Genomic DNA, 21,060 nt, shown 5'->3' on the forward strand with positions numbered 1-21,060 from the left:
GTTGTTGCATGGATAAGATCCAGATCCAGACACGTAACCTAAACCTGATGGTGACTCAGGGAAACCTGTGATGCTTTCCCCCCATTGCTGTGCTGCCATCCCAGTGCCACCCCACGCTGCTCCCATTGCCATCCCCTTGTGGGAGCTGTGCTTTATGGTGCTGTCCCAAGGGCTGGGAGGTTCTCTAGGGGCTGCTTTGTTTTCCTAAGGGTGGCTGCTAGGAAGGGGCAAGGCTGCCTTTGGTGGTATCCCTTCAATCCCTGTTTAAATTCCTGCTGATGTCCCATGGAGTTCAATAGGACTCGTGCCTTTCTCCTGCCTGGATGCAGCAGGGATCCCTGCCCCAGGTCCCAGGGAAGGAGATGTGAGCTTTGAATCAGGGATGCCCATGAGCAGGAAGGGAGAAGGAACCCCGCTGCCTGTTAGCTGCTTACTTTGCACTGGGGAAGGGGGGTTGGGAAGCAGCTTAGGGGAAACCACCCCACTTTGAAAGCAAGAATATCACCCCCCCCCCCCACCTACTGAATGATAAAAATCTGATAGCAGCAGGGATCGGGCAGGTGCTCACTCATGGCACAGCTTTGCTAAGGACCAGAAGGGCAGCAGCATCCTCAGCTTCTGCCCCCTGAACCGCCCTTTGCTTTCCCTCCAGAAATCCTTTTGGGTTTATATATTTAATTTCTTTTGCATTGAGAAAAGCAGCAAGCCCAACCCTACCCTACTGTGGACTGTGAGTTTGGGGTGTTCCTCCCCTTGGGGGGGCTGAGCTTTGACTTGAGGATGTGGGGAACATCTAGGATATAGGAGAGAAAGGGGGGAATGGGAGCACGCTGGTGTTCTGCTCCCCAGGGCTGAGGAATTCCCATTGGTGCTGAGGGTGGAAAGGAAGCAAAAATAATGAGGAGAATTCCTCTGTGCCTCGGTTTCTCCTCGCTGGGGCTCATGCTGCTCACCTACCTCACAGGGTACTGCCCACAGCCCCCCGTGCCCCCCAAAGCACTTTGTGGTCCTCAGTGCCACGCACCGGGCAAAGTGATGCTGCGTGGGTGATGGGGTTTGTATTCATGCTGTCAGGATGTTGTGTTGTCTTTCAGCTGGAGGCAAATTAAAAACAAAACCAAATAAACCCCACCAAAAAAAAATAAATCAATCGATCCGATTTTGTTTGGTCCTTCCAAGCTCTGCCCGCTTTCTCAGTCCTCAGTGTGTGTCTGAGGCAATGGGGCTTCAGCAGCACTGGGTTTTACGGAGTCTTTTCTTTCTCTTTCCCTATTTTTATTTTAATTCTATTTTATTTTTCTCTGCTGTAGCTTCTGTTTCATTTGGATGAAGTCAGTGCGAGCCTGTAAAGAGTGCAGGTTCCTATAAGCATCCCTTGAGCCACCATCCTTTCAGCATCCCAGTAACGCTCTTGCTGTTAATGTTCCAGCCTGACCGTGGGCTGTGCGGATGAAGAGGTGAAGGATTTGGGCTGCGGGTTTGCTTTGGGAGCAGTGGTTGGCAGTGATTTTGTTCAGGAGGCTTCCATTCCATCTTGTTGGAAAGGGGGAGGATGATGCTGGGTGCCAGCAGGTGGAAGGGTCCAAGTGGGGGGGCAGAGCTGGGGGTCAGCATTGAGCTGAGTGATGCTTCAGCTCCTATCAGAGGTGTGAGCTTTGGTGGTGCTGAGTAGGAAGGGGAAAAACAGAGCCTGGCTCAGTGGACTCGGCCTTCCTTCATCATTTTGGTGGGTTTCTATTACTTTTTCCCCTTTTTCTTTGCAATATTTGTGATTCTGGATAAGCCCCAAAGGGAAACCAGAAGGCAGAGAAGCTCTTTGATGGTGAATTTTAGAGGACATGCACATGCTGCAGACGCACACATGCAAACTACCTCAGGGCTGAGCATTGGGCACAGGGGGGCTTTGGGCTCAGTTCACCCCCCAGACTCCAGGGCCATCCCAGAGGAGAACTGATGGGGAAGGCTGCTGGTTTGGTCACTGGGCAGTACATTGGGCCCATTGGAAATGAACCCATTGTTGCATTATGGAGCTTTGGGTACAGGGATGCTCCCATCAGGGATGCTGTGTTGGGCCATGGTGGCAAAGCAGTGGGTTACGAACTAGAAAGCATCAATGTGAGCTAATGATGAGAAGGGATATTTTTGCTTGGGGAGGTGGGGGAGGGAAATAACCAGCACCAAATTTGAGGCCTGTGTGACAGCTGTAGTGCAGAACCAAAGCCATTTTATTCTGACCCATTTGGGAAATGGTCTCTGTAAAGCAGCACAGGCTGTTATCCATAGGGATGCAGTGCTTGGGGCAGGGCATCCCGCAGGGCCCCATCCTTCCCATGTCACCCCCTCACTGCCAGTGGGGTCCCCCCTAGAAACCAGATAGGATTGTTTGGAATCAGAATGGAAACTGTGAGAATCACTGGAAGGGGTCAAAGTGTCCATTACCCAGCAGGTTCATTTGACACACATCTGGATTCAGTGCTGACATCAAACTTTGGTTGACTTCAGGAGGCAAAATCCAGTCCTCAGACCCAACATGTGCCTTCCCCTTCCCCTGATGCTGCCTTGGACCCAGCTTTGGGTGGCTGCATTGGAACCCAATGACTTCTGGGGTCACCCTACATAAGGCAAAGCCCCCGAGGAAGCCCTGAGGCCGGGGGTCTGCCTGCTCCACCACATCAGCCCTGTGGTGTGACCTCCTATATAGAACCAAGTCATTTTTTGTTTATCTACCTCTTAGTGACAATAGATTCAAACTAGATAGTGGCAACTCCACATGCTGTAGTTTAGAGGGGGAGATAGGGGAGGGGGGGAGGGATGAACTTACTCTTTTTCCAAAGAAAAGATGTTCTTTCAACATAGCATTTATGGGCTTGCTTTTCACTTTAAAGTGGTTGTTAGTTGTAAAAGCTTCAGACCTCAGCAGTCCGAACTCTTGGCTTGTGACTGATTTTTAATTGTATTTTGTTGTTTTTTTTAATGCTCCGACATCCGTTAACGTTTGTTTTGGTCTTTTCTTTTTTCCTTCCCCCTTTTGAACGTTGATGTTTTCTTCTCTCAACAGTAGAACTCCAGCAGCTCCCCAGCATTCCCTATCATGAATGGGTGGGAGATGCTTGGGCCAGCAGTCAATAGGGGTGGGTGGTACCAGATTGATGTCATCAGGTTGGTGGCACCGAGTTGGCTCTGAATTGGTGCCACCAACCCAGTCCAACCCAAGATGGTGGCATCAGACTGATGGCTCCCTGATGGTACCAGGTTGGTGGCGCTAAGTTCATGGAACCAGGTTGATGGGTGGCACCAAGTTGGCTCTGAATAGGTCCCACCAACCTGGATCAACCCAAGTTGGTGGCATCAGGCTAATGGCTCCCTGGTGGGTACCAGGTTGGTTATACCAGGTTGGTGACACTAAGTTGGTGGCATTGGGTTGGTGCCACTGGGCTGGTGACAACACGAGCACTGCCCTGAGCCTCCAGCCATACAATCTGATCCAACAGAGCCAGCTCTGGGCTCCCATTCACCCCACCTTCAAGAGCCACGGGACAAGCTGGCACCCGAGGGTGCTCACCACACCAATGGCCAAAGCACCATCTCCCAGTAGCCCCCCCTCAATGCCATTTCAGGCTGTTCTTCCGGACCATTGTACTATATGGGGCCAATGCTGGTATTCCTCCTCTTGGCTGTTTCTTTCTACCTTTCCCTTTGCCTGTCCCACCCCCCATCCTTCCCACGCTTGAGGCAGTTGCTTTGGGTGTGGAGGTAATAAGGATGGCGGATGGACCTCGGGCTTTATTTCTCTCCCAGTGAGGTTTGGCCACGAGCTGCTTTATTCCACTGCTTCATTAAGAAATAATAAATAATAATAAAAAAATTGAATAAAAAAAAAAAGGGGGGGGAAAAAAATACACAAAAAAAACCCCAATGCTGTTTTTTATCTATTTGGGAAGGGGGTAAAGAAGAAATAGAAGTGGGGGGGGGGGCGAGGGTTTGGGGTTGTCCCATAGCGGTGGTGGAACCCAACCCCATGTCACGATTCAATGGCGTTTAGAGGACGCTGGAATGCCATTTTCTCGCCGCTGGGTGGGGGGGTGACGGAGTCCCGGTTTAAAGGGGGAAAAGCAGCTTGGGGGGGGTGAAAGGGGAGGCGGCAATAGGGCCGTACGAAGCGGACCCCATTGGGACCGGCATTAGGGTCGGGGTCGGCTCGGACGCCCCGCGGCAGCGAGTAGAGCCTGAAGGCGCCGTGGCGCAACTCGTATGCCGTGGTCCCATGGTGTAATGGTTAGCACTCTGGACTTTGAATCCAGCGATCCGAGTTCAAATCTCGGTGGGACCTCCCGTATCTTTTTGCTTCTCGGCGTGGAGCTGGAGCGGCGGGAGAGCGGCGGTGATGCGGGGAGCGTTGCGGGATCGCCCCGCACTCACCTCCCCACCATCCCCCCCCCCCCCCCAACCCGCACCGGCGCCGCGCACCTCCCGGCCTCCATTTTGTGCGGGGGCGCCGGCGCTGTGATGCGCATGCGCGGGGGGGGGGGGGGGGGGGCGGTGTTAAATGAGTGGGTGGGAGCTAATCCAGGAGCTGGCTCCGATTGGGCGGGCGGGGCGACACTCACGACTTCGAGCGCTGCTATTGGCTGGGAGCTTCCCCCCTCCCTCCCTCTGCTATCGGGGGGGGGGTTCATTGATAAAGGCTGAGATGCGAGTGGGGGCGTTCAGAGCGGGTCGGGCTGGGGGTGATGCGGGATGTCCCGCATCCAGAGCCCTTTGCGGGGCTTCAGCCGGCTGCCTTCGATGAGCTCAGGGGATGCGGAGCTCTATGGGACCTCAACCGGGATGAGCGGCCGGGATGGGAGGTGTTGGCCCGGAGATGATGTTTATGGAGGCACAAGAAAAACAGAGAGACCGTGTTTGGAACCGAGTGGATTTATTCAGTATTTCCACCAGAGGAAGAACAAAACCTTTATTTCTCCCCTTTTCTTTGTGCCCCCCCCCCCACCCCCCCCCATCCCATCCCATCCCTGTGCCCCAATCTGCCCCGGTTTCTGTGCCATCCTTAAATAGAACCGTCCCGGTTCCGAGTCGATGATCCCTATCGATGGTGTCACATTGAGACTTTACAGCATCTCTGCTTTTCCTCCGGCTGCACGGAGCGGATGGTGAAACCGAAGCAGCACCTGGAGCAGCAGAACCGGACAGCAAAGCTCCGGGCTTTGATCAATTGTGGTTCCCCGAGTTGGACCCGGAGTCAGGTTGAGCTTTTTGATGGAGGTTTTGCTCCTTCCAGTGCCTCGTTTGGGTTATTTGGACCCCCCCTCCCCTTCAATAGCGCCTGTAGACGCATTGCGGGTGGGAGGTGCGATCTGTGAGCAGCGATGGCCCCGAGTTACGATGGAGGAGATGAAAGCATCAGACCCCTGGGGAGCCTCAGGGCAGCAGAGTGTGTTTGTCTGCCTGTGCCAGATGGGGAATGGAGGCACTGATAGGAGATAACGGGAGCGAGATGCCACCGGGGTGATTCTCTGCAGTAAAAGGGCTCAGCTCAGGGCTTCGGAACCTGCTTTGCTGCTCGGCTGCCAGGAGTTGGAGTCTATTTACAGCCCCACTTGTTTCAATACAGCCCTACACCCCCCACCCCCCGTACCAATAGGTAACAGCCGTACCCATTCCTATAGCCCTACCTGTGCCATTAAAGCCCACTTTGCTGCTGCCTGCTGCAAACCAACCCTGAGTCAGTGATGGGAGCACACAGACACGCTCTGCTCCATCCGCTGCACCTCATCTCTGGGATCAGAGGGGTGATATTTCTTCCTTTTCTTTTTTCCCCCCTCTATATTTTTTTCTGCTGCTACTTCAGATGCAACTACATTTTGTTTCGGTTCCCCTCGGTGCTGAGGTCAGACTATAGGGAAAGCAGGTTTCTGACAGTCTTGGCTTGAATATGGGAACGGCTCTGTGCCCAAAGCAGGGCGGTGCAGGAGGAGGAAGGATGTCAGCTTATCGTACAGCCACCCTTCTCTTTAAAGGGGTTCTTGTCCTCAGGGACACCTTTTAAAAGCGGGTCCTCTCCCGCCATGGATTCTATGTACTCCTTGAGCTCTTTGCCAGTCTTGGAGACCTGCAAGGAAGGAAGGAAGGAGACGCCCAATGTGGGTTATGGGAACAAGCAGCAGCTGCAGAGCTGCTCTTTTGCTCATCGTCTGCCTACAAATCCATGTGAGCCTCTGGGAGAGGGACCCACAGAGCTGCCCTTGGCTGTGGTGTGTCCCATCAGCATCCTCAGGGTGCCAAAGTTACCCCCAGTGTTGCGTTTTGGGGCAATACTCACCATTTGCCTCTCATTCTTCACCTCCTTCTTCAGCTGATCCAATTCCATTTTCAACAGTTCCTTCTCTGTCATATCCTGAGCCATTCTGCCCTGTAACCAACAGAGATGGCACGTGCTTGAAGTATAGTCAGGCTTGTCCTAAGGCACGTTAGGGACTGTTGCTTTTACCCTAATGCTACTGCAAATAACAGCTGATAACAGCCCTCCACTCCTTGTGCCAGCCCTGCAAGTGAGAGGTTGTGTTAACTGTGTCCCTTCACTGCCGTTACCTCTGTGTGCACAGAGACCTTCCATGCTGGGAGTTGAAAAAGCCCATCTTGTTTTTAACAAAGGTGCATCCGAGGGTTATAAGAGAGACTTGGAGAGTTGGCTTGTGCTGCTCCCATATTAAACCTCTTAAATCATAAAGAGGAATGCGATTAAGCAGCAACGTGTCTTGTCCCTGCTTTGGAAGGCATCGAGCTTCTGTTCCCCAAACCCTGCTGGTTTTGTGTGGCTGTTTTCATGGCATACATGCCCAGTGCTCCTCTCCCCATCAATGCTTATGGTGGATCCCGAGGAGATGAAAGATGCGGCTCAGCTGTGCTATCAGCTCATGGGGCTGATGGTAGCACCTGCAATGCCTTTGTGCCTGGAGGAAGCAGAGCCACTTACCTGTATGGATGAGGGGCTGCCCCTCTCACTGCTGGAGGTGTTCAGAAACCCATCGAGCTGCTGTCCTCTGTGCCTGCACTGTTCTGATTGAAGACTCCTTCAGATCTCCCAGCCTGCAGCAAGGAGCAGATGTCTTTGGTCCCTAAGCTGATAATAGACTCAGAAGAATAAGCTGGTCAGGTGTTGGGCATTAGCCTCAAAGCTCGGGGTAATCAGTGGTGGGGCCATAGGGGAGGGTGAGGGAGGAAGGGCAAGGTTGGAGATGAGCTTTATGGGGCACTCAACAGCCCCTGAGCTCCCACTGTGTGTGTTTGAGCCTATGCAGGCCCGGGGCCTGGCTGGGGGAGCAAAGGGAGCATCCCCTATGGGATGGAATGGAGAGGATGGGAGCTGGCATGAGGGGACTGGAGGGGGCCAGGAGGCAGCTGGGGTGGCTCTTGGCCATTAAGGGTGTGAGAAGCAGATCTGGTTCATCATTTCCCTCATCCACAGCATTAATTGCTGTGGGCAATTATGGACATTTGGCTCTTGCTTTGCCCATGTGAAGCACTGAAGCTGAGGACAGAGCTCAGGAGGCCCCGAGGAAGCATGAGGAGGAGGAGGAGGTGGTGGAGGGGGATTCCCAGCATGAGGGACCCTCCCAGTGCTGGGAAGTGAGAGTTTCCTGCCCTTGACCACGGCCTCTTGCACTGTCCGGTGCGGATGGGAAAAGCCATTAGCAAAGCACAAGGAGGGACGTGTTGTCCCAGCACACGGAGCCAAGCAGAAACTGATGGCTGCACCCAGCCTGAGAAGATGAGCTGGCAATGGAAGCACCACCCTGGGGCTAGATCTCCTCCTGCCAGTCCCATAAAGGCAAGGGGAAGGGTTAGGGTTAGGGTGCTGCCCACCGGGCTCCATCAGAGGATGAAGGTGCAAGCTCCAAGATACCAAATTTGGGCTGTCAGGAGCCAAACTGCAGCACTGTCCTGCAAATGGTGTCCTGCCCGTGGCCATGCTGCCTTCAGCCTCATGAAGAAGCCATGCCCCCTTGATGGGGCTGGTTGAATTAGGAGGGTGGGGGTGAGTAGCGAAGTGAAGAGCAGGTTGCATCACTCCAAGAGCTTTCAGGTTCCACCTGCAGGCCCCTCCGTGCCACCAAGCGGAGATGGGAGAGGTGACACAACCCACGGAGCATCCGCAAAGCGCTGCGTCAGCATCACCGCGAGCTTCAAAACGCGGCGCCTGAAAGGCTGGGGAGGAAGTGGGCTCCGGTCCCAGCGACTATGGCGGAGCCTCTGCAGCCCTGCGATGTCCCCGCAGCACGGCAGGGACTGCGTGATAACCACAGCAACCTGCAGCGTGTGGCCGAGTACTGCGAGAGCAACTACCTGCAGGTGGGGGGTGGGGATGTGTGTGGGGCTGGGGGGTGGATGGGATATGGGGAGGGGGTCTGTGGTGGTGGTGGTGATGGGGAGGATGGTGTGGGGGTGAAGGCTTTGCTGTTCCCATTCATTTCCTGCCCATCATTGAGAGCGCTCAGTGCTTCTCTTGTGCCTCAGTTTCCCCTCTGCTCAACCATCAGGGTTATGTGTGGGACGTGGGGGGGGTCTTCTGGGGCTTTTGGTGCAGGAGGGGAGCAGGGATGGCAGCTCAGGGTTTGGGAGATGCTGACAGTGCTCACTCCTTCCCAGCATAGGGTGGGCACTGGGCTCTGTGCTGTCCTCCTGCCCCCTATCCCTGTGACCTGCTGAGGGGTTGGCAAAGGGTTGGTTTGGCCCTATTGGACAGTGCCCTGACTGGGGGTCTCCTGGGTGCTTTAAGGACCCTACCTTGGTAGCCCCACTCCCCCATGGCAGACCCAAGGGGGTGCTGATGGTTGTGCCCCCACCCCATCTGGGGCTGTGACCCTGCACTCCCCGTCCCATGGCTGGGCATTGCTGCTGCCTCAGTTAAGCATCATCTACAGGACGGGGTTGTTTTGTCATGCTGAAGCTTCTGGCTGGTTCACAGCCCCCAGCTGCATCTCTGAAGGGGAAGCATGCAAAACAGTTCAGAGAACCGAGACTGCTCCCCCAGCTGCTGACGGCGGGGCTGGAACAGTCCCCAACAGCACAGACCCTCCTGATCCCCTCTATGCTTCTCCCACTGCACCCTGATGGTGCTGAGCATCGCTGAGTCCCGCTGCCTGAGCTGGAGGAACTGTGATGCATTTGGAAAGCAGAAGGAAGCCCCTATTGCTCCCTTGTGACCCTGGTGTGGATATGGTGGCGGCGGCACTTTGTGCTCTCAGTCACTTTGTGTTCACAGCTCATCACAGCTGTGTTTCACCCTCCAGGCAAGCGACAAGAGGAAGGCTCTGGAGGAGACGATGGCGTTCAGCACACAGTCCTTGGCCAGCGTGGCTTACCAAGTCAGCAGCCTGGCCACCACCTTCCTGCAGCTGCTGGACCTGCAGGCAGCCGAGCTGCAAAAGCTGGAGGCCAATGTCAGCTGTGTAGCCCAGGTGGGTTTGACCTCAGCCACTGCCATGGGTCTGTAGTGCTGTGGGGTTTGGGCCCTGAGAAAAGAGCAGCTCACAGTCCCTACTGGAGACCATCCTTTCCTGTGGTTTTAATGGCCTGTCAGCCCCCGCAGCACTTTGGTCACCCAAGAAGCTAAAGGACAAGTCTATCGAGGGGTGGGAAACTGTTCTTGAGGGGTTGTCTTGGTCTGGGTGCTTGGGGACCATGGCAGCCTCTGGGGAAGCCCCCAAGGAGCCACTGTGCAGCAGTCACATGGGCTCAGATGCTGTTATCTCCCCTTGGTGGACACTGGCCTTGTCCCCTTGGAGAACTGGGGACATTGATGCAGAGCCCTGCAGCCACTCGCCTTCTTCCTGACATTTGAAGGCTTCTTAGAGCCTTTCCTGCCACCTCCGCAGAGTGTTGACATGCACAAGGAGAAAGTGTCTCGTCGGGAGATCGGCGCTCTGACCGTCAGCAAGAGGTTCCCATCCCACCAGAAGATCACGTCCCCCCCCAACCCACCCTCCCTGGAGCCCTACTACAGGAAACCCCTCAACTTCAGCATCCTGGATGACATTGGTCACGGCATAAAGGTCAGCGTGGAGGGTGTCCCATGGGTAGATGGGGGCTTAGATGGGCCTTCTGTGACCTGATGGGGGCACAAACCCCTCCTGGATGGAGCAGGGGGGTCTGTCCATGCTTCCCCCAGCTCACTCCAGGACTTGTCCCAGCGGGGCTCATCTTGGGGCAGGAGGGGAATGGGACACTGTCAATGTCACAAAGGAACACAGTCCCAGAGTTGCTTGGCTAAGTCTGAGGCTGGGCTGCTGTGCTCCCCTGCCCCTGTAAGCTACCCCCCCTCACCGGAAGGCGTCTGTGGGTTTTCAGCAGCATCAGAGCCACGTGCACAGTGTGAAACCACTAAGGAGTCGGAGGGGAAGTGGCAGTGCTGGGGCTGCAGTTCCCACGGTGGCAATGCCAGACAGCAGCACCAATGTCTGCTTCTATCAGCTGGGGCAGCTCCCCACCGCCCCCCCCCCCCCCTCCATCCTTTTGAGAAGGGTTCAGCAAAGGCCTTGGGGGTGCTGTAAGGGTATGGTAGGCATGGGGTGCAATGAGCTTGTCATGTGTATGTGTTTTCTCCTGCCTGCAGGATCACAGTACCCAGCTGTCCAGGACAGGCACACTGTCTCGGAAAGGGATCAAGATAACCACACAGTCTGCAGGCACCATGGGGTGAGACCTCTGGGATGGTGTGCAGTAGGGAATCTTTAGCTCGGGTGGTCACTGAGCAGGGACAGAGCCATGGGGTGCACTGCCCAATGCAGCTGCCCTCTGTGTCCTGTCCTCATGCCAAGCCACCACCTGTCAGCATGGGCTCAGTGCCTGCTCTGTTGGCAGGAGGAGCACTCGTGTCCCTGAGCCCATCCAGCCCCCTGTGGTTCCCGAGGGAAAGCTCTCTGCAGCTTCATCTGCTTCCTCTCTGACATCAGTCAGGTACCAGCCTGGGCCAGGGGGGTGTCTGGAATACCCAGGGAGGGTTAATCAGTGGGTCTAGGGCAGCTGTGGTTACCCCCAGTGCATCTATTTGCAGAGAGGTTTTGATAAGCAATATCGTTTTAGAGAGCAGGAAATTCACTGTGTGTATCTAGAGCAAAATAACAGAGGTGGTTCCCAAGGGGGAAACTTAAGGCACAGGATGGGGAAATGGCTTTGAACACGGATGCTGGGGTGCCCTGCCCACGGTGACAGCACTGGGTGTCACCCTGTCCTAGCACAGGGCAGACAGTGTTCAAAGATGGGAGGGCTGAGACATGCCTTCCCCCTCCCACCCCCCCACATACACCCCTTTACCCTGACTCTGAATCCCCAGCTCTAGTGGAGGAGCCCCTGGGGAAGTCATCCCAGCACCACCCCCACCTCCACCCCTCCCGGGACCATCACCCACCCCAGCCGCAGTCACCATCCCACCACCTCCACCTCTCCCTGGGGATCTGCTCCCACCACCACCAGGGGACCTGGCTGTGCCCCCACTAGACTTCAGCCTTCCAGGTGAGTGCTGCAGTGTCTGGGGGGGGGTGTGCTCATTTCAAACACGAATGCTGTGCTCTGCTCCACATGGAGCCCCTTGACCCTCACTGAATTTCTTTTACAGCCCCCAATGACCCGGAGCCACCGCTGCCACCACCACCAGTATTGCCCAACTTTGAGGATTTCACCCCCCCGCCACCACCACCGGCTGCAGAGGAACCTCCCTGTGTCCCTCAGAGCTACTTGGATAAAGGTACAGCAGCTCCAGGGTCAGATCTGCTGGGATCCACCAGATTCTTTGGCCCTGGATGTGGTCACAGCACTGAGGATGTGACTGTCCCACTACAGGGCAGTGCAGAGGCTCAGCCCTTCTCTCCTGCCCATCTCAGCTGTCCCCACTCTGCTCCATGGCCTCTCTCCCCTTCTTTGCACAGTGCTGACCATCTACCCGTACACACGGCAGAAGGACAACGAGCTCTCCTTCGAGCCTGGTGCCCTCATCTATGTCACACGGAGGTACTCTGATGGATGGTGTGAAGGCATCCTGGGCGAGGAGGCAGGTTTCTTCCCTGGCAATTATGTGGAGCCCTTCTGAACATCAGGAGCAACCCGACCCCTCATCGCCCACCCAGCTCAGCTGTGTGCAGGAGGCGAGGGCTCCGCTTTGACTTTTGGCTTTGCACAGCTGCTGTTTTGCACAGCTCAGCCCTTTTGCTGCAGCCATGACACGGCCTCATGCCAGATGCTGCTGCCTGCACCCCACACATCCCCCTGCCTGCTCCCTGCACCTCTCCCACCCTTTATCTTTCTTTTAATGACACCAGCAATCGATGGTGATGATGATGCTGTGAAGGTTTAGCACTGAGGCAACTCCCCTCCCTGGCCCTCAAGCTGTTGGAAACGGGAGGGCAGCAAGCTCTGAAATCCCTTGGGTTGGCCCTGGTGCTGCTCCTAGACCCCTAGAACTGATGGTAGAGCAGGACCAAAGCTCAGTAATCACAAACGAGCACGAGGGGTAGAGCAGCTCTGGGGCAATAACCACAGATATTAATAACCCCTGCCCACAGCTGCTTGAGAGGAGGGTGAGCCAGGTCTAAATCTTGCACCAAAGGGGCTCCTGTAGGGTCCTGCAGAGCACTGCTCATAACCCAATCCCACCCTGCAGCTCCCAAGGCTTCCTGCCTCCTCCTGCAGCCTGAGGAAGAGAAACACCACGTGTGTGCACTTCAGAGCCATCTCACTCTCAGGTTTATGTTCTGGATACAAATAACTTGTGTATCTGTAATATATAGATATATCTATCTATATACATCTATATGTATATATATATATTTAATTCCATGGCTTTAAGTTCCACACAGTTGAACAGTGTCCAGAAGAGGAAGAACGAAGAAAAAGGAGGAAAGAAAAAATGAAATAAAGGAGGATCATCTCAGGGCTACTTTGGTTATTTCCTTACTGCTCTGATTTGTTGCCAGGGTTCCTATGCTTTGGAGTAGTTACAAGCCACTCTCAGGGGTCATTTAAGGCTGTGGATAAATCCAGGAAGAGCCAACGCCAGAGAGCAAAATACTGCAAGTCCCCGTCTACAGAGTGCAATCAGAATGGGCAGTTAACACTGTGGTGGGGTGAGAGGGTTTAACCTCTGGGGAGCTGATACCACAAGTGCTAAAGCACCTTCTATCTGCAGCTGGGAGAGGGGGGGGGGGATTTTAGCACCTCTGGACCAGGGCAGGTGCTCACAGGGCAGTCAATGCAACCCAGCAAAGATATGAACTGGGGATGAACAAGGGGGGCTGCTGCCCCAGAAGGGGAAGCAACAGGGGGAGGGAAGAGGAAGGTGAAATCAGGTCTTCTTCCTCAAGCAGGATGCAGCCATTCAGCCTCTGCCCCCCCCCCCCCAAACAATGGGGTGAGGGCAATGGGAGCTAAAGGAGGGTTGCTTTGTATTTCTTCAAGGTGTACCAACCTTCCAAAAGGTTTCTTTGATTTCTTATGACTTTTTTTTTTGTGTGTGTGTTCAGAAAATAAAGTCTGAAGGGATGATAAACTCCTTTGTGAGGCTCATCTGCTGAGCAAGGAATGGGGTGAATGGTGAACTGGGGAACCTGGGCAACACAAACTGCCCAGATTGAATTTACTTGTGGCTTCCTGGAGAGGCAAGGAGCCCTTGGAGCATTGGGTTGAAGGCAACAGCATGCAGCTCCTGCATGGAGAGGGGAGACGGGCAGGAGGTGAGAAGTCAAGAGGAAGCACGTGCAGGGCTCAGCCTGCAGGAGAGCTGGCTTCAGGATAGTAAAGAACTGCTCTTGAGGAGTCAAAAAGGGTAAAAACAACCCATACCATTAGTGTTGCCAACCACCAACAGCAGAGAAGCCATCTAAGCTGCATAGAGAAGACTTCATCTCAACGTGGCAGAGGGAAGAGAAAGGGGATGTGGGGGGAGAGAAAGTGCTTCAATCACTGGGGAGAGAGCTTAGAAGGCAGGAAAGCAGTCCAAGAATCAAAGTCCAAGTGAGCAGTGCCAAATAAACATGGGGTGCAGGACGTGACCTCCCAGCCTTCTCCCTTCCCAGCTGCTTATCATAAACAAGCCCATCCATCCTCAGCACTTCTTCTTGAGGAGCTCCTGCAGATAGCGGGCAACTTCAGTAGCTGATTCCCAGGGAACAACGGTGGCCTGGAAAGTTCCAGGCTGCTTCTTCTCCATCTCCTGGGTCATCTGGTGCATGGGGTAACCCTTCCGGGGGAAAGCAACATCAGCTGAAGTCAAAGTCACCGAAGGGCAGAAGTCATTGGCACCATCCCCAACGTAAAATACCCTCTCGAACTCCACCTCTTCCTGCGCCCTCTCGGCCAGGTACTCCGTTAGGATTTTGCGCTTGCACATATTGGCTGGGCAGTCAAGGCACTTGTGGCTGTGGTAGGGCCCCAAGGTGAAGTAACCCCTCTTGTCAAAGCTGGATGGGTTGCTGAAGATTTTACGGAAGAGGGAGTAAAAACCGGCCGCTCTCAGTTTGCATTCAATCCCAAACATGTTGGCATCGGAGATGAGGATGATCTCAAAGAGCTCGTGGTTCTTGGAGAGGAACTGGAAGAGGTCAGACATGCCTGGAGACAGGGGAATGTTCTCATAGACGGCCTTGAAGTCCCCCATCTTGACGCCCTGGTCCCCCATATAGGCCAGGACACGCTGCATGTACTCATTGTAGAAGCCCTCGCGGAAGCTCTGCCGTATGTGCTCAGGCAATGCCTGCCCCGGTGCTGCCCGCACGATGGAGTCATCACTGTTCTCATTGATGATGGTCTCATCAAAATCAAAGACCAGGAGGTACTTGGGAGGCCGGGAGCTGGCCATACCAACACCCTGCGGGGGGGGAGAAGAGCGCCCACAGTGAGCTGAGCATTTGGCTTTGGAGCCAAAGGCAACAAACACAAGAGGCTGCCAGCGTTGCAACGCAGCGTTTCTCTGCCAAATTATCCCTGCCCACGTTTTGCCATGCAGCTCATTAACCCAGCTGGGGGGCTTGGGGGTAATCCCCTGCTGACATACCTCAGCCCTGACCCTGGAGTGTTTATCCTTCTTATAAAGAGATCACTTTGCCACTGCTAATCCCTGTACTGCAGTCAAGGTGGTCAGTGTGCCAAGGACTGACACACGTCCTCCCGAGGGACATGGGGACAGCATTGGTGTGTTTCCATGGCTCCTGGGGAAGGGGCAAGGCAGACTTTGCTCCCCATCCCACTCCCATCACCCCCATGCAAAAGGATTTGTGTACCTGCAAACAAACCCCTCTTGCTGCCATCCTTGCAAGGACAAGAATGACTTTTTCCTTGGAAAAGACAAGACTTCTCAGGTTAATTTTTGCGCTGTCACCTGGATGTGGTTTCTCTTTGGGTTGGGCTCAGAGCTGAGGTCTGCCCTTCTCCCCAAAGTAAAACCACATTGCTGACAACGCACAGAGCTGGACAGCCTCAGCCCAGGCCCAGTGCCAAACCCAGCAGCCCCCGCTCACCGCCTGCCACCAATCAGACATGCAGGACAGGGACCTCACTTGTGTTCCCTGACCTTGAGGAAGAGACAGAGAGGTGAAAACATAGAGAATCACACTGACCTTAAACAGGCATGGCAGCCCAACACCCTCACAGCACCTTTTCATTTTAAGACCATCACTTTCCAAGCATCACTTTGCTGAAGGTTCTGTTTAGGGCTTTCTGCGTTGGGCTCCTCACTGCAAACCATAAGGGTAATGCTGGTTAATGGCTGCCATTTGCAGAGACGTGCAGCACGCTACGTGCCTGTGTCCTGCACTGAACTTCCAAGCTCATGACCTTTTGTACCAAGAGCTGAAGAATTAAATGACTCCGTAGGGAGCAATGTGAGTGGGCAGGGACCACTTAATGCGTCTGATCCCTCTTAGCTCTCCCAAGCACTCAGGCTTTGCCACACACGAATAACCCAACCCGGCAAACAACTTCCCGTTCCAAAAAAAATCGTCCCGATTTTCTTGCAGTCTAATTAGTTTGGGCTGCTCTTTTAAATGGAGCAATTATCTTGGAAGGAAAAGAAGGGAGCAGGCAGCTCTTGGTAGAGCCGTGCCAACCCGTTGCCTGCAGTGCAGGCACAGCCCCGGATCCGCGATCGTGCCGACCTCTTGTGGTGCTCGGGGAGAAAAACAGAGCGACAGAAAACCTCAGGATGCCAAAACTCCGAGTTCAGCCTGGTGGGAGACCAGGGCAGGAGGAATAACACACCAGGACGTGGGCAATTCCATGCTTTGCTGACTGAACGGAGGAGGATTTCAATGGTTTATGGGGTTTTTTTATATGTCAGCATCACTTTATGAAGAGTTTTTCTTTGTCTGTAGGGGATTTGTTTGGGAATCGAGTGGTTTTAAGGCCAGCACCGGGTTAGAAGGGCTTGAGTTGGAAAGGAATTGAGGATTATCCAGTTGCTTTGCCACGGGCTGGTTCTCCCACAACCTCAGGTTGTCCAAACCGACTTCAGTTTATAAGTACCCACCAAAAGATGGTGCGTATTCACAGGCATCGTTCATTTAAAACCAAATCAAGCCACAGCCAGCCTGGGGCTGAAATTCACCACTATGATTTTCAGGCCCAGAATCAAAGGGAAAAGAATAAACAGCACGGAAGATTAATTGTGACTTTGCATTTCTTTCTTTATATTCTAAATTGGTGCCAAAATCGTTTTGGTCTGAGCTTGAAGGACACAAAGAAAGAGCCCTGGAACAGCTGCATAAAGCCCCACGGAAACCAGCTTACAGGCAGCTCTAAAAGCTGAAGTCCCGGAGTTATGCTGTGCATAAAGAGCCGGGATTTCCTAAGCAATGGATGCTCTCTTTTTCCATCTAAAGAGAAGCATTGCACCCCTTTGCTCTGCAAGCAGCAAACTGCAACACCGCTCCCACCAGTGCTATTTATACGTGGAGATGACTCACCGGGCAGCTGCTTCCTGGGAGAGTGTCCTTCCACCTTCTGCAAAAGAAAAGGAGTCCTTCCAAACTGAAACGAAAGCGGCCGTGCTTCCTAACATTATTCAGAGCCTACAGGCTGGAACTGGAAAACAAATCAGACATTGGTTCATTAATGAGACTTGAATGCAAAAAAGGGTTAAACAAACTCAGTTCGGGACGAGGGTGAAAATGTCCCCAATAAAAGCAGGGAGATGTTGGTGTCACGCATAGATGAATCTCTCCGGGTCATTTATACTCCAAATCTCGATGTTTTCTATCCCTCCCATCCCCCTCAAGCATCCTCCCTCCCCCCATAGGAGCCCAGCGACATTTGCCACCTTCGTTATCTCCCCCGGAGCAGTCAGCGCTGTGTATCCCAGTGGAACTCTGCCCGGCCGTGGGATTTACAGCTTAATCCCATGATTTCGGGTTCAGAGCAGGACACGGCGCCGGGTTAGAGCAGCTCAGTGCTGCACCCACCCAACCCAGCGCTGCTGCAGGACCTGCTGGGCAATGGGGGCATCTCCCATCTGCCCAAGCACACTTCCATCACCCTGCTTACCCCACACCTCCGTTTTTGGTGGTTTTTAAGCTTAGTTGGTGTTTCTGGAGCAAACAATACGTCCTTTTCTAAACCCCAAACCCAACAGCTGACCTTCACCAAATCTCTTTGCCCACCCCATAGAGCTGCACTGAAGGAAAAGCAGAAGACAAAATGCCCCAAAAGCAAAAGGAGGGGAAAGCACCCCCCGTTGGTGGATGGGGAACCGTCCATAGGAACGATCCATTTTAGACACTTGTATTTTTCTCCCTGTCCGACAGCAAGAGGACGACGCAGTTCAAAGCGCCGCGATTAAAGCCTTGCTCTCTGCAAAAAGAAACCCCAACAAGCAACAAACCCGAAGCAGGCTGTTTCGGCCCCAAAATGCTACACCTGGATGGCAGACAGCCCCAAATCAGCTCCCGGACTGCGGTTCGCTCCCTGGGGATGGAGCTGCAGAGAGGCGCACGAAGAGGAGCGGCACCGGGAGCTGCCAGGACCGAACCACCGGGCACACAGAGCTGGGCCGGTGCTGGATGATGCGTGTTCGCTCCCCGGGTCCTGCCGGTATACGGGTGACAGCCGCAATGGGGCTGGCTCACGCATGATCGGTGCCTGAAGGCTTCTGCTCTATAGCAGTACCTCCCGGTACCGGCACCAGCCCTAACAGATTGACATCTCCCTGCACCGGCAGCACCAGCCATTGGAAACTATCACGGACTGGGCACCTCCTGGTACCGGTACCCTCCCTGCCGGTTCGGCATCTCCCGGTACCGGCTCCAGTCGCCCCCGTGCAGCGCTCCTCACAGCCTCCTACCGGAGTCGGCGTCTCTCGGTACCGGCAGCAGCCGTGCCGGTGTCGACTCATGTCTGAGCAGCCCCCAGGGCTTCCTTACCGGGTCGGAACCTCACGGGAGCGCACGGTTCACGCCGCAGAGCGGCGGAGCAGGGCCAGACACCGGCGGCTGGGGAGCGGCGCGGGGCCGGCGCCGCTGCCGGGGCTGCCGCGAGCGCGGCCCCTTTAAGGCGACGCAAACGAAGCCCCGGCGCGGCGCCACGGGACAACCGCAGTGCGAGTACGTCATCGCCCGCGCAGCCAATAGCAACCCGTCCTTAGCGCAGCCAGGAGGCGGGACTTACAGAAGTCCCGCCCCTTTCCCGTCGGGAGGGGGCGCAGGGAGCTGCGTTCCCCTCCCCAAATAAACGTCGGGGACGCGCACCCGCAGACAAGGGAGCGCGTCCGTAGCGTGACTTTGCCCCTAAAAAGTTACAGCAAAAATCAGCAATAAAGCGACAAGAACCTATTTCGCTTCTTTTTTTGGTCCCCGAGAAGCTTCGCCTTTTCGCTCTGCTTTGCAAAAAAAAAAACCAAACCAACAGGGGAGGCTCGGACCCAAAAATGCGACAATTCGCCCCAAACGACACCCGGGCGGGGTGAGGGCTCAGCCCTTCGGCGTTACCCTAAATGTCCCTTTTATCCACGGCGGGACCCCAAAATAGCCCTTTTTCTGGCCGGGCGCCGCCCGCAGCAAGGCTAATTTTGGGTGCTGGCTCCGCCGCAGGACATCGGATTGCAGAGTGCTGCAAAGCGAACCCACGCCCCGAATTCCACCCCCCCCCCCCCTTCCCGTGCCAGCAGGGCGGGGGGAGCCGTATCTGTGGTTGTGCAGGACGTGTAATTGGGGCCAGGACGTGTCATTGGGGCCGGGATCGCCAGTGATTACGGGGTGGGGGGGGGGGGGGGGAAAGCAAAGCGCTGCTTGTTCAAAGTCTGCACCGAGGGCGTGCGCAGGGAGGGGACGCAACAGCGTGGCATTGAAAAACACGCAGCCAAGTGGCTGCCAGAGGATGGGTTTTGTCCTGCTTTCTAATTTACGGCGGCTAAAGAAAGACGGGAGCCGCACAAATAGGGTAGTTCTGCGGTGCCAGCTGTGCTGCCGAGCGCTCCCTGCCCGCAGCCACAGGCGTAGCCCCGTCAATTCCCCCCCATTACTCTAAAATTCAGCCCCAGCCCGGAGCGTTCCTGCAGTCAAAGCATTGCTATTTTGAGCTCTAAAGGACTTTGCTTCTAATAGTTAAAGCACGCTGACCTCTATGCAGTGAGAGCTGCCTGCGGGCACCCCCGTCTTCCCCTCTGAAAGAATCCTGGTTTATCAAGGAACTGGTTTTATCATCTATTTAGTCTGAGACATCGGGGCTGTTGCAGCCCCCTGGGGTCACATCACCTCCCAAATACGCAGCAGGCTGCGTTCGAGTGACCATCAGTAGGTCCAAGGCAATGGGAAAGCCAACAAGGGTGTGTTGAACCCTTCATGCTGTCTCCTTCCCACTGAGCAGCACCGGGGCGAAGATCATTCCAGAAACATCACAGGGAGAGGAGTTTGGCAAGGGTGATCCTGTATGCCAGTGATTTTCCACTGCTAAAAATCCAGGAGAGCAAGTGAGGACGGCATGGCTCTGCATTGGGCTGCTCTGGTTCCTGGCAACCCCTGAACGGGAAGGCAACCCTCTTATGAACACACAATTTCCCCACAATGGGTGTAACATCCCTATGCTGAAGGACATTCACTGCTGTACGCTTCTCTCCAAGCCCGTCGTCCTGTTTTCTAACCAACAAGTGGATTGCATCAGCAAACCAGCAAGCCTACAACCACACACAACTGCCAGCCGCCCCATTGCTAACCATGGCCCTCCAGCAACACACAGCAGCACTCAGGTGAAGCCCAGAGCCCATGGGATCCATCTGGTTACTTGTCTCAGAGTCCTGCTCTCCTTGGATTACACCTTTTGGGGAACATGGAAGTAAAATTGCAGCTTTTCTCTATCCAGGTGGGGAACTCGGTTGTCTTTAAGGTACACAGACAAGGAACTGTCACCTTGTGCTATCTCCTTTCCAACACCGTCGTCTTACACGTTTCTTCCATAGCCATAAACATTTGCTGAGCAAATAACAAAAGCCCAACAAAGCACCACCAAAAAAACAAACCATCAAGGAGAGCAAAACTCCATTCCTTGCTTTTCACTGCAATGGGATGACCTCGCCATGCATCCAAATCTGCAACCCCTCCCCCCCCCCCCCACTGCAGCAGCTGGGACACGACACAGAGCTGGCAGCTGTGCTCACAGTTCAGGCTATTCCAGGTCTCCTGAGGTTCCTCCAACACAGGCTTCAATTTTGTACTGGTAATAAGCCCTAAAAAAGACTCGCCAGAGTGGCCAGGTAACACCAACCAGCAGGAGACAGGAATCCCACACCTTTTCCATCTTGTAAATGTTGTTTTTTATGGAAATAAGTTATTAAATGAGGCAAATAAAACAGCCACGCTCTTTAAGTCCCCACAGTCACCTTACTTGTACTCGTGTGGTCAAGGGATGAATATGACTCCAATTTCTTTTTAAAGCAAAGTCAATCAACCATCTAACTGGGCAAGCTCTTCACCCACCGGCCTTACAGGTGACTTACATCTCCCCTCGTCCCCACTAAATATGCACATTTCCCCTCCTCTTCCCCAATAAATATGCACATTTTCCCCTTCTTCACCTAGACAGAACTGT

The 21,060-nt window shown here is 54.4% G+C and overlaps 3 protein-coding genes and 1 non-coding gene across 5 annotated transcripts; 2 read left to right on the forward strand and 2 right to left on the reverse strand.

Annotated features, from left to right (window-relative positions):
- The first annotated feature begins 4,258 nt into the window (after positions 1–4,258).
- TRNAQ-UUG (transfer RNA glutamine (anticodon UUG)) lies at positions 4,259–4,330 on the forward strand. The gene has a single exon. It is a non-coding gene; the product is annotated as a tRNA-Gln (tRNA).
- Positions 4,331–5,711: 1,381 nt separating this feature from the next.
- On the reverse strand, positions 5,712–17,018 carry GNGT2 (G protein subunit gamma transducin 2). Of its 2 annotated transcripts, XM_072356780.1 has the most exons (4): positions 16,950–17,018; positions 6,974–7,086; positions 6,320–6,409; positions 5,712–6,109 (listed from the first exon to the last, which is right to left on the reverse strand). In XM_072356780.1, the coding sequence occupies exons 3-4, from the start codon at positions 6,401–6,403 to the stop codon at positions 5,984–5,986; spliced, it is 210 nt and encodes a 69-aa protein (XP_072212881.1). In that variant the 5' UTR covers positions 6,404–6,409; positions 6,974–7,086; positions 16,950–17,018; the 3' UTR covers positions 5,712–5,983. The 2 variants fall into 2 exon arrangements, with proteins under 2 accessions (XP_072212881.1, XP_072212882.1); XM_072356781.1 differs by lacking the exons at positions 6,974–7,086; positions 16,950–17,018 and adding an exon at positions 6,607–6,858.
- Positions 8,139–12,593, forward strand: ABI3 (ABI family member 3). The gene is made up of 8 exons (XM_072356783.1): positions 8,139–8,349; positions 9,291–9,458; positions 9,876–10,052; positions 10,613–10,695; positions 10,861–10,956; positions 11,333–11,511; positions 11,615–11,743; positions 11,925–12,593. Exons 1-8 carry the CDS (start codon positions 8,239–8,241, stop codon positions 12,083–12,085), a joined length of 1,104 nt encoding a protein of 367 aa, XP_072212884.1. The 5' UTR covers positions 8,139–8,238; the 3' UTR covers positions 12,086–12,593.
- On the reverse strand, positions 12,590–17,072 carry PHOSPHO1 (phosphoethanolamine/phosphocholine phosphatase 1). The gene is made up of 3 exons (XM_072356779.1): positions 16,950–17,072; positions 15,606–15,722; positions 12,590–14,857 (listed from the first exon to the last, which is right to left on the reverse strand). The coding sequence occupies exons 2-3, from the start codon at positions 15,648–15,650 to the stop codon at positions 14,096–14,098; spliced, it is 807 nt and encodes a 268-aa protein (XP_072212880.1). The 5' UTR covers positions 15,651–15,722; positions 16,950–17,072; the 3' UTR covers positions 12,590–14,095.
- Between the last annotated feature and the right edge of the window lie 3,988 nt (positions 17,073–21,060).

The sequence above is a fragment of the Excalfactoria chinensis genome, chromosome 24, assembly GCF_039878825.1.
Source record: "Excalfactoria chinensis isolate bCotChi1 chromosome 24, bCotChi1.hap2, whole genome shotgun sequence".
NCBI lineage: Eukaryota > Metazoa > Chordata > Aves > Galliformes > Phasianidae > Excalfactoria > Excalfactoria chinensis.

Bases quoted from the DNA above. Each gene is read 5' to 3' on its own strand.
- PHOSPHO1 (XM_072356779.1), bottom strand. From the start codon at position 15,650: ATGAAAAGGTGCTGTGAGGGTGTTGGGCTGCCATGCCTGTTTAAG. The intron at 14,858-15,605 runs GTCAGTGTGATT...CCCCCCCCGCAG, and splicing joins GGCTGCCATGCCTGTTTAAG to GGTGTTGGTATGGCCAGCTC.
- GNGT2 (XM_072356780.1), bottom strand. From the start codon at position 6,403: ATGGCTCAGGATATGACAGAGAAGGAACTGTTGAAAATGGAATTGGAT. The intron at 6,110-6,319 runs GTGAGTATTGCC...CCTTCCTTGCAG, and splicing joins TGAAGAATGAGAGGCAAATG to GTCTCCAAGACTGGCAAAGA.
- ABI3 (XM_072356783.1), top strand. From the start codon at position 8,239: ATGGCGGAGCCTCTGCAGCCCTGCGATGTCCCCGCAGCACGGCAGGGA. The intron at 10,696-10,860 runs GTGAGACCTCTG...CTCTGTTGGCAG, and splicing joins CAGTCTGCAGGCACCATGGG to GAGGAGCACTCGTGTCCCTG. The intron at 11,744-11,924 runs GTACAGCAGCTC...TTCTTTGCACAG, and splicing joins TCAGAGCTACTTGGATAAAG to TGCTGACCATCTACCCGTAC.